This window comes from Elgaria multicarinata, chromosome 22 (assembly GCF_023053635.1).
Source record: "Elgaria multicarinata webbii isolate HBS135686 ecotype San Diego chromosome 22, rElgMul1.1.pri, whole genome shotgun sequence".
In the NCBI taxonomy this organism is placed as follows: domain Eukaryota; kingdom Metazoa; phylum Chordata; class Lepidosauria; order Squamata; family Anguidae; genus Elgaria; species Elgaria multicarinata.
Window position 1 is genome coordinate 1097391 of NC_086192.1, and position 12263 is coordinate 1109653.

The window sequence follows — 12263 nt, forward strand, 5'->3', positions numbered from 1 at the left end:
CCAGCAGCAGCAGTGAGGAGGAGGAAGAGGAGAAAGAGCAGCTGGGGACCATGGCGGGGAAAGGGGGACTCATGGAGGGCAGGGGGGGCATGGAGGGCATCTTGCCCAATGCCCCCCCCCAAAAAAAACCCTGCATCCGGCACTGACTGTGGGTTTGTTGTTGTCTTCACTACAGGAAACCTCTGGGAAGAGCTGAAAGACGACAGCTTGGCAGTTGACCCCTTGGTGCTCATTTCCTCCTCCTCCTCCTCCTCCTCCTCCTCCTCTTCCCAGTGTTTCCCTAGTCCGTGCCCGATGGGTGAAGAGAGCAACCACAGCAGCACTCAACACCACAGCCTGCCCAACATACAACTCACCACCCTTTACTCTGCTTTCATGGAGCTGGATACAGGGCCCACGTCCTACCTGAATAATGCGAGCTCCAAGCCCATCGCCTTGGTCTAAGACGCCGCGCCAAACTGGGAGTTACCTTGGCGCCCAAGGTTGGGGATCATCCTGACCCATGTTCATTTGTAGCCAACGCCAATCACGGCCTTGACCCTGACGCACAAAACTCCCTTCTTCCAGAATGACCAGACTGCTGGAACTCCAGGCATACCCGCGTGCCACGTGAATTAGAGGTAGATAGTTTAAGCCAAATTGCTGGAAAGACCGGCAGAGGTTCGCCCTGGAGCCATCCAACGCCCCATTCATCAAGCCAACAAAGCGGTCGGACAAAAGCTAAAGCCAGAAGAACTGAAGAAGTGATAAGACCAGACCAAACTCCATCTATTTATATGCATCTGTTCACGTCGCGCTCTGAATTCGGCTATTATGAATTGCATTTTAACCCGTGGAGACTACAGGCTCCAATTTCAGTGAGGTTGTAAATCCGTCCTGGGTTTCAGTCAGAACCAGCCAGGACTCTAAAGGTTCAGCACCATGGAGAGCTCCTTTCAAATTCTGGCTGGTTCTGACTGAAACCCAGAACGGATTTACACCGAACCCCTGGTTTTGAGTACACGTAGGTGCAAAGAAGGAACGCACAGAAACAGTGACAGGATCAGACCCAGGCAGGGGAGATCACGGCCCTTGGCCTAACTTAATAGGCTCTCAGCTTCATTTCACCAACCCTCTGCATGTGATCACTTCCGGCCTTGGGCAAAAGTGAACTCTCCCTTCCCTGACAGCCTGTGGGGTGGGAAGGAAGAAGGAGAGAGAGGAAAGGAGGTGGCAAAAAGAGAAAAGGGGTTGACCCGCCCACAGCTGGTTCTGGGCCCTGACAGAAAAAAGGATTGACCAGACCTGGAGCAGAAGACAAAAAGGCTTTTCTTTTTTAAACCCATGAAAAATAATTTGATGCCGTCTCTTAACATAATAAGTTCAATATCACTCACACCCCAACATCCAGCAAATCTGATTTTTATTCTTGCACCCACTTTTGAGAATTGTTACAGTTGAGAAGCACATCTATAAATGCAGTGGGATTTTTTTTAAAAAAAGGGGGGGACAGAGCTTATTCAATGGCGGAGTGTAGAACGGTTGGCAAAATTATTCATTTGCCTTGTCGTTTTATCCCACGAAGATCAGGAAAACATATGATGCGTTCCTTGAATCATGGGAATGGAGGAACGCAATGTTTTGGAAGACAGCTGGCGATGCGATGGATGACTACTTACTCAGTGGAACTATAAGTGCCTTTACTCAGATGTTACTTTGCCATGCTATGATACCCCCTTAACCTGGGAGTAAGTCCCATTGGACTTAATGGGGCTTACTTATGAGTAGACATGTGCAGGACCACACTGTACAAAGAGTCCTTCGTCTTGTCACTGGTTATCTTCCACTTGCAATAATGACCTGTTTATTTTAATAAAGGAGTCAATCTGTTTGCACAGTTCATTTTTAAATATTTCTTTTCTTTATATAATATAAAGCAGAGCGATCTGCGTTCTTTCAAACTATCCCGTCCCACTTGAATACAAAGAAACGCAGGCAAACACAGCTCGTTGACCAATGGACAAATCCACCCAAGTTGGTTTCTCATTTTTTTCCAGGCTGAAGTTTGGTTAGCCACAAACTTTGAGAATCTGTTTCCAAGTTGGCATGAAAATTCGCAGTGCAATATCCATTTCAGTGTGCCATTTTGCTTAACACACACATTTCAGGCAAGAAATGTTCCCTAATGGGATGCATCTCTTCACGAATAGGCACATGCGTGTTTTCTCTTTGCGGAGTTTCCCCTAATGCACGCCGTGTTTTGCACTCACTTCCGGATTGGAGACCTCCGTTGCAAAATTTCGAAGGGCAAACTTGGAAGGGCCACAGAATTTCGGTTTAGGTCTTGGTCCAACCAGGGCTGGCGCTACCATTAGGCCAACTAGGCAGCTGCCTAGGGCGCTGACCTCAGAGGGGCACAGTACTGCCCTTTAAGGGCTACAGTTTTATACAAATTAGCTGTTTTAAGAAAAAAACATAATAAAAGGAAAATATAAAAGTTCAGAAACTCTTCTTGAACTGCTGAATCGAAGTTGGCGTGTGTGTGTGTGTGTGTGTGTGTGTGTGTGTGTGTGTGTGTTGCAAGTAGCTCACCTTGCCTAGGGCACAAAATAGTCTGGCACCAGCCCTGGGTCCAACAGGTTGAAATGAAGTGTGTTTGCATTAAAGGGTGAATCAAACAACTCCCCCCCCCCACTTATTTATTTATTTATTTATTACATTTTTATACCGCCCAATAGCCGAAGCTCTCTGGGCGGTTCACAAAAATTAAAACCATCATAAAACAACCAACAAGTTAAAAATACAAATACAAAATACAATATAAAAAGCACAACCAGGATAAAACCACGCAGCAAAATTGATATAAGGTTAAAATACAGAGTTAAAACAGTATAATTTAAATTTAAGTTAAAATTAAGTGTTAAAATACTGAGTGAATAAAAAGGTCTTCAGCTGGCGACGAAAGGAGTACAGTGTAGGCGCCAGGCAGACCTCTCTGGGGAGCTCATTCCACAACCGGGGTGCCACAACGGAGAAAGCCCTCCTCCTAGTAGCCACCTGCCTCACTTCCTTTGGCAGGGGCTCATGGAGAAGGGCCCCTGTAGATGATCTTAAGGTCCGGGTAGGTACATATGGGAGGAGGCGTTCCTTCACTTGACGCAAGCGGGTTTTCGAGTTCTCCTTCTCAAATGCCTCCCTCTAGCGGCTTGGTTTGGGAACACTTGCTGTGAACCGGTTAGCCCAGGTTTGGGGAGGGTTAGGTTATTATTCCCTGCCGGTTTTATCTTTATCCATGGATGCAGACAAGAGATCTCCCATCACCACCACCACTTCTCTCTCTGTCTGTCTCTGTCTCTGTCTCTGTCTCTCTCTCACACACACACACACATGCACACACTTCAGAACTGGAGGGGAACTTAAGAGGCACCTGCTCCTCTCCGTAACTGGTCAAGACAACACTACGTGGAGTGGAGCGGAGCGAAGGGAGGCACTGCTTCCTATGCCATTGCAGAAGAGCACGGGCTAGAGGTGGAGCCATCTCCAGCACTGTGCAAGGCTGAAGGGTTGTTGTTGTTTTGCACAAGATCATTGTGCAACAGTGTGATGACAGCAATGTTGTGCAGCCAAGTAGCTTTGCCTCCCGATACATTCATGTACGACACATGCACTCCATGCCCGATTTATTCAGCATGAAATTGCCGTAAGAGGAGAGCCTTCGCTGGCGAGCGTTGCGAACCTCTGGGAAAGACAAACCACGGGGTAGGGTTCTTCAGTCGCCGCCCGTGGGTTTTTGAACGGTGATGCTTAAGCAGCATTGGAGACGACTTCATGGTCGCTTGCCAATCCCCCCCCCCAAACCACCTGCTCTGATGACATCATCAGAAGGGAATGCAGCTTGGGACACAGACAGTCCCAGGTTCAATCCTCTCTCCAGGTAGGGCTGGGGAAAACCCTGCCTGAAACCTTGGAAAAGCCACAGCTGCTGCTGCCAGCCAGTGTCAGCAAGACAACGATGGACCAAGGGTCTGACCAGATATATCGGCTTCTTATGTTCCTATTTAAACCAGTCATTTATTCAGAACCAGGGGGTTGTGGGCATCTGAGTTTGTTTTTAAAGGGAAACGGCCACAACTCCAAGGTAGAGCCCTTGCTTGGCATGCAGAAGGGCTCAAGTTTGATTACCAGCATCTCCTGGCAGAGCTGGGGAAGGGGGGGTTGCTGAAACCCCTGGAGAGATGCTGCCAGTCGATGTCAGCAATGCGAGACTAGATGGGGGCATTTTTCCCAGTATAAGGCAGCTGCAGCTCCGGTTTTTTGAGGGCCTTGGGGCAAGAAGCCCTCAGCAGGACCCTCACAGCTGCCTTTCCTCCTCCTCCTCCTCCCCCACTCACCATTTGTTTCTTCACTGCCAAATACCAATTTTGCAAACACGAATCAGCATGTCCATTTGTTGATGCATTGCAAAACGCTGACTTTGCCCGTGGTGTGCAGGGAAAGAAACGGCATGCCCAGATAGTCGGTGGCAAATCAAATCAGAAACAAACGAAAGGATGGTCCAGACAGACAAACCTGGCAGGAGAAGGAAGGAAGGAAGGAAGGAAGGAAGGAAGGAAGGAAGGAAGGAAGGAAGGAAGGAAGCCACTGGGAGGAATCACTCTGAACAGGCAGGATTCCACAGAGGTTTGGGGTCAGTGGGCACATCTGGAATTTGGGGAGAGGGTTGTGGGCACTCTCACAAAATGGCTGCCCGGGGGGGCACCTTGCCCATTCATAAAATGGCAAGGCCAGGTCACAAAACCCTTCATTTCTCAGAAGGCAAAGTGGCGGGGCGAAAAGAAAAATGAAGTCCGAGGCAGAGATGGTGGTCGGAGTGAAAGATAGAAGCTTCCTGGTAAATTTTCTTTAAATGATGCACATCTTCAAAATAAAATGAATTCTCTATCCTCTCTATTCAGCCCTGTTTAGGCCTCATCTAGAGTATTGCGTCCAGTTCTGGACTCCACAATTCAAGAAGGACGCAGACAAGCTGGAGTGTGTTCAGAGGAGGGCAACCAGGATGATCAGGGGTCTGGAAACAAAGCCCTATGAAGAGAGACTGAAAGAACTGGGCATGTTTAGCCTGGAGAAGAGAAGATTGAGGGGAGACATGATAGCAAATACTTAAGTTCAAATACTTAAAAGGTTGTCACACAGAGGAGGGCCAGGATCTCTTCTCGATCCTCCCAGAGTGCAGGACACGGAATAACGGGCTCAAGTTAAAGGAAGCCAGATTCCAGCTGGACATCAGGAAAAACTTCCTGACTGTTAGAGCAGTGCGACAATGGAATCAGTTACCTAGGGAGGTTGTGGTCCCTCCCACACTAGAGACCTTCAAGAGGCAGCTGGACAAGCATCTGTCAGGGATGCTTTAGGGTGGATTCCTGCATTGAGCAGGGGGTTGGACTCGATGGCCTTGTAGGCCCCTTCCAACTTTGCTACTCTATGATTCTATGATTCTATGAAAATGAAACATCCTACGTTCCTAAGAAGAAGCATTTGCCTGCCTTCTGTCTGCCTGCCCTTTGCTCAGCACAAAAGTGAAGTAATTGCCCTCATGTGAAGTAATTACCCTCCCCTGCTCGTTACCAAACGTTTATTTTGGGAGCTCAAGGGAGCGATGCAGAAAGTCCATCCATTTCCTGGAAAGGGGCGCAGAAGGACCCGGCTGCACGGGAGCCACACCTGAGCACTGGAGGTCACGATGAGAACTGGGATGGTTTTAAAAATTAAAGGTCCAACAACAGCAGCAGATCAGCAGCAAACAATACAGATGTTTGTTCTTCTTCGTATAATTAATCAAAAGAATTTGCTGACCCCAAATTCATAGAATCATAGAATCATAGAATAGCAGAGTTGGAAGGGGCCTACAAGGCCATCGAGTCCAACCCCCTGCTCAATGCAGGAATCCACCCTAAAGCATCCCTGACAGATGCTTGTCCAGCTGCCTCTTGAAGGCCTCTAGTGTGGGGAGCCCACCACCTCCCTAGGTAGCTGATTCCACCGTCGCACTGCTCTAACAGTCAGGAAGTTTTTCCTGATGTCCAGATGGAATCTGGCTTCCTTTAACTTGAGCCCGTTATTCCGTGTCCTGCACTCTGGGAGGATGGAGAAGAGATCCTGGCCCTCCTCTATGTGACAACCTTTTAAGTATTTGAAGAGTGCTATCATGTCTCCTCTCAATCTTCTCTTCTCCAGGCTAAACATGCCCAGTTCTTTCAGTCTCTCTTCATAGGGCTTTGTTTCTAGACCTCTGATCATCCTGGTTGCCCTCTTCTGAACACGCTCCAGCTTGTCTGCGTCCTTCTTCAATTGTGGAGCCCAGAACTGGATGCAATACTCTAGATGAGGCCTAACCAGGGCCGAATAGAGAGGAACCAGTACCTCACATGATTTGGAAGCTATACTTCTATTAATGCAGCCCAAAATAGCATTTGCCTTTCTTGCAGCCATATCGCACTGTTGGCTCATATTCAGCTTGTGATCTACAACAATTCCAAGATTCTTCTCGTTTGTAGTATTGCTGAGCCAAGTGCCCCCCATCTTGTAACTGTGCATTTGGTTTCTATTCCCTAAATGTAGAACTTGGCATTTATCCCTATTAAATTTCATTCTGTTGTTTTCAGCCCAGCACTCCAGCCTATCAAGATCACTTTGAAGTTTGTTTCTGTCTTCCAGGGTATCAGCTATCCCACCCAATTTTGTGTCATCTGCAAATTTGATCAGCGTTCCCTGCACTCCTCGTCCAAATCATTAATAAAAATGTTGAAGAGCACTGGGCCCAGGACTGAGCCCTGCGGCACCCCACTCGTTGCCTCTCCCCAGTTTGAGAAGGTTCCATTGATAAGTACTCTTTGAGTCCGATTCTGTAGCCAACTGTGGATCCACCTAATAGTTGTTCCATCTAGCCCACTTTTAGCTAGTTTGTTAATCAGAATGTCATGTGGTACTTTGTCAAAAGCTTTGCTGAAGTCAAGATATATGACATCCACAGCATTCCCACAGTCCACAAGGGAGGTTATCCTATCAAAAAATGAGATCAAATTAGTCTGACAGGATTTGTTCCTGACAAATCCATGTTGGCGTCTAGTAATCACTGAATTGATTTCAAGGTGTTTAGATTGACTTCTTTATAATCTGCTCCAGAATTTTCCCAGGGATGGATGTCAGACTGACTGGTCTATAGTTCCCAGGTTCCTCCTTTTTGCCCTTTTTGAAGATAGGGACAACGTTAGCCCTCCTCCAGTCGTCCGGCACCTCACCTGTCTTCCATGATTTTGCAAAGATAATAGACAAAGGTTCTGAGAGTTCTTCCGCTAGCTCCTTCATTACTCTCGGATGCAGTTCATCGGGCCCTGGGGATTTGAACTCATTCAAGGAAATTAGGTGTTCTTTGACCATTTGTTTATCAATCTCAAACTGCAATCCTGCAATTGCAAACTGCAATTGTTCAAACTGCTCCCATTGTCAGTCAGATGTAGCACAAGATGCCCTCCCTTGCTAGTTATATAATAATCCAGGTTAATTTATTTAGGGTGCAATCCTATGGTGGAAGTTGTAGGACTTTCCCCCCTGTCTAAATATGCATAGGGTTGCACCCTAAAAATGGCAAAACCCCATAATTTAATGCACCATTCTCGAATTCTTGGGATTTGGTTAGATCTCCAGCGCTTTGCATATACTAATCTAGTGGCAACAACGCTATGATAAAGGAGCATTTCTTTGTCCTTCTTTAATCAGCCTTTTAAAATTCATTTATCCCCCCCCCCAAAAAAAATCATAGGGTCACGTGGTAATTTTCCCTTCCAGAACAATAAGAATTTTGAAGGATTGTGGAAAATGGGAGAATGCAACAAGTCCAGAGAGGAATAAAAGAGCACATGTTGCCCATAAGGCCCATATCCTCTTATTTGATCGGTACCTTTATTAGACCCTATTTAAAGTGTGAGATCTCCTGCTTTCATCATAAGGAGAGATGTTGCACACAGAAGGGGTGTGAGGAGAAATAAAAGGTCATCTTCAAATCAAGATGTCTGCATGATCCAAACCTTAAGATGAAATGTGGGAGGATGCCAGAGGCATTCAAATTAGGTTTGATCAGGTGCTGCGATGCTCAGAAATTCCACCCAGGACTGAAACTAGGATTCTTGGGGTGACAAAACAGATGGGGGGAGAATAAAATCCAGCTGATAGTCAGACCTGTCACCATCCTTGGGTGAAACACACCTGGTAGGTACAAAGCAGGAGTAAGAGGAACTAGACAGTTTCAGCAGTACTGTCTCCAGATTTTCAAGGGCCCTGGGGAAGGATACCTCAATGGGTCACCCCCATCAGTGAGTCTGCTTTCTCACAACCATTATCCCCAGCTGCTCTTGAACTTCATCTTTTTCAACATTGCCACCACTTGCAAATAATCAGGGTGCAAGGAGGCCACGGCATCCTCCTGCTCCTCACCGCCATGGTTGTCAGGTGTGGAGTGTGAGGCAAGCAAACAAACAGGTTGCCATGGGAAGAGGAGGAGCAACTCCAGGGCGCTCCTACTCAGTGGGCTCCTACTTGGGTGTGAGTCCTTAGCAAGTGCCCAGTCATGCCGACCTGTGGTGTCAGTCCTGGTTTTTATATTCACAAAGCTTGAAATCATTTTAGATGGTGTACTAGGTTAAAAAGAGCGAGAGAATAGAAGTCACACTAGCTTCCACGAAGGGATGAACCCTCAGCGAATGGAGTCCCACTTTCAGGTGGTATAAACCTGTGGAAGGCTGGTCTACGTAGCCTACATGTATCCATTCCGGGATGTATACCCTACCCATCGTTTTGAGGGGAAACCGCCAAAGTGCCTAATCCAAGCATTTGCTAAAAATGCTCTTTTCTCTGCAAGCCACCAGACGTAGGCCAGCCACTGATCAGATGCCCTTGTATGATTACACATTACATAACCAGGAGTCCTGACGACAGCAGCCGGTGGATTGGCTAACGCGTCCAGGAAATACCACCTGGGGTGGGGGTCGGTGGCATGAGCTCAGGGTGCCTTCGAGGCAAGACCTTCTCCAAAAACAGAAGACTTCGTAGGCAAACTCACTCCCAGCTTCGTCCGGGCCAAATTCAGAAATTCTAGAAACTATCACATTCAAACTCTTCATTTAAGGAGGTGGACGGGGGAACCAACAGCCATCACCCTGTTTGGGGCTTTTAAGTCCAGGGCGTCGAATCTCTTGGGCTTGGATTTTCAAATTCCATTTGGAGAAGCTTTCAGGACCTGCAAAACGTTAACCTAGTTTTGCTTCAAGTCTTTCCTGCCCGTCATGAAGACTTCAGAGAAGCGTCTCGACCTTTCAAGATGGGGGGAACTGTGCTAATACTGGGGGAAAAAACCAAAATGATAGAGGTGGGGCTGGGGGGGGGGGAAGGGGGCATAGAACCCCCGAGGGCCAGATGGGTACAGGATTGAGCCCGAGGTGGGCCAGATTTAGGAGGGGGGCAGATTTAGTCCTCATGCTTGAGGTCCTGCCCCCATTTTAAGTGCAGAAGCAAAGAGGGTGGTGGGTGAATGGATGCTGAGCCTGAGTGGGCACGTTGTGCTTGCAATCTCTGTGGAGGTTTGCTCTTCCTTGAACGATTCCAGTTTTGCAAAGGAGAGCTTTCTTATTTCCCAAAACAAGCAGAGTATTTTCCAGGGCCCACTGCTCAGCTTCCAATGCCTTACAGAAGAACCTAAGAGCCATACTGGATCAGGCCCCTCTTAGTCCAGGATTCCATACCCACTGTGGCCACGCAAGCTGTCAAAGGTGACCCATCTCCTGTTGAATGTGGTGTGATCAGGCGTGATCAGACAGCAGGCGCTGGGATCCATGCAGAATCCATTGCTGCACATCGGCTCTGCTGGTGAGTTTTCTAGCAGCGTCTAACCAGCTCTAAAGGATGAGTCAGAAGCAGCACGACAAATCCAGGTCTCAATGCCGTGTTCTTATATAAATCTCCGTCAACGCCAAGGACTTTCCCGCCAGCCTGTAGAACAGCCCCTTTTCCCATGGCTGGCTCCGCAGGGCTGCCCCCCCACCCCAGGCTCGGGAAGTCCAGGGCAGGGCAACCTGTGACCCTCCAGATGTTTTGCATGACAACGTCTATCATCCCTAAGCCTGATGGGAGTTGTAGTCCTGCCAAAAACCTGAAGGGCTGTGGGAGGCTGATGGAAAGGTCTTGCCTGGAATTAGCAACTTGTATGCTGTCGTTTTGAGAACGCACATTTGCTATTTTCAGTGAAGTTTCGATATTAGAGAGAGAGAGGAGGAAGAAGAGGAGGAGGAGAAATGCTTCTTGATCACGGAAATTGCCATTTGCAATACAAACAAAACTATTCTTGGAAATAGACATAAAAACGCCCGGCCTATGCTTGACTTGAGAAACCAGTGCTCGTGCGTTCTCCCCCCCCCCCTCTCATTTCCAGTCAAGATGCTCAAGCTCAATATGTTGGTGATTGAGAGAAAAGACCCTGTGGATGGCCAGGTGGAAATGACACAGGTTACTCAAGAGACGAGACACGCTGAATAATGAAAGAGAAAAACCACCGTCATTTTTCATTTCGATCATTTGTTTACTTTGGGGTGTTTGGAGAGGATGGGAATAGTTTTGTTTTACACCGGTCAACTTTTAAACACTTCTTCATGAACCGTTTACATCTTCTTTTTTTGCATATTTCCTTTCCTGCCTCCTGCCCCCCAAAAACGGAAATGTCAATGCGCGCGCACACACACACACACACACACACACACACACACACACACCTCCCCCCTGGCCATCATCTGTAAATGAAATGGATGTATATGGTTTGGAAACAATCACGCTTGCTTTTTAGCCCATTGCGTTTTCTTACGCACTGCCCTTATTCCTACAAGGAAGACTTTGTTGTCATTAATCTGACTTTACTTTTTTGCTGAATTGTTCCCCTCTTCCGTTCTGGCCAGGTCATTACCGTATACCTTTGCTGTGTTATTTTTGTAGGTGACTTACAGTGGTCACAAGTTCAAATGTTGGATTCCCATAGCCCCAGGGGAAACACACACGCACACGCACCTGCGCACACACACACACGCGCACGCACGCACGCACTTTCCCTTCAGGGCTGCCCACACTGTCCCACACCAGACGTTGTGTGACTCAAACTCCCATCAGCCGGAGCCAACGACTGGAACTGAGGGAAGCCAGAGTCCAGCTATATCTGGCAGCCCACTTGCGGAGGCTTTCCTTGCATTTTGCAAGGCCATCAGCTACAGTGGATTTTCCTAGGACGTTTGAGGTCTGGCAACTCGGAAGATAATACAGCAAACGCGATCCAGTAAACTTTGCTACATCATTCCAATGGAAGAATCATAATTCCTATCCACCAAATATATATATATATATATATATATATATATATATTACAAACACAATAAAGTCAATGCAAGTTGATGCTATACAATTGAAAGGAAGACAAAAGAACTGTGGTTACACTCACAACGTTATCTTCTGCGTTTGAATCCGGAGAGTAACACAGTGAATGAAAGCGCAGCGGCCACAGTTCATTCCAAACCTTTCCCCAACCTAGGTGACTATAGCTCCCATCCTGGCTCTGGAGCATGGGAGTTAGGAGACTTCCAAATGGATGGAGGGTGCCAGGTTTGCTCCGAAGGGTGTTTAAATTGTTATCTTTAAGGTGGAAAACAGATATCATGATCAAGGAGAGAAAAATGCAGCACACAGCCAAGGCTGTGGTGAAAGTTTTGCTGTTTCCGAAAGCCACATTGCAGAAACCAGATTAAAACTCTATTTCTCTCTCTCTCTCTCCTTTTCTTCACCCAACAGAAAACGGACAGAAATGTGCTAAGCGTCAACCGTTTTCACCCCAAGATGAATCACTGTGCTCTCTGCTACAGCACCGACCCGTTAGCGTAAACAGTATAAAAATAAACCGCGACAATTCTTTGTAGCCATCTTAAAGAGCTCGATCCTTAGCCCGGCCCACAAAACTGTGGATCATCAAAAGAATCTCAAAAATGGACCCTTTGGCTGGATTCATCCTTTGAGAACAGGAGATCCGCTAAAGCCGTTTTCTCTTCGGGATGCTGGGAAATTAGTCAGAGCTAGTTCAAGTTTAACAGTCTTTGTCAACCTGCTGGATGTGTGCACATCTCTACGGCAGCTAGATTGGGGAAGGCAGGTTGTGTTAGTAGTCATTTTGTACGCTGCATTGTTTACATTTCTGCTATATC

At 47.3% G+C, this 12263-nt stretch overlaps 1 protein-coding gene across 2 annotated transcripts in view; it reads left to right on the forward strand.

The window, feature by feature from the left end:
- Positions 1 to 472, forward strand: part of FOXN1 (forkhead box N1) — a 43782-nt gene extending 43310 nt beyond the window's left edge. For both annotated transcript variants that reach the window (XM_063146634.1, XM_063146633.1), the window contains exon 10: positions 176 to 472. In XM_063146634.1, the coding sequence (XP_063002704.1) occupies positions 176 to 444 (269 nt within the window). In that variant the 3' untranslated portion in view covers positions 445 to 472. The remainder of the gene's footprint in view (positions 1 to 175) is intronic.
- Positions 473 to 12263: the final 11791 nt, after the last annotated feature.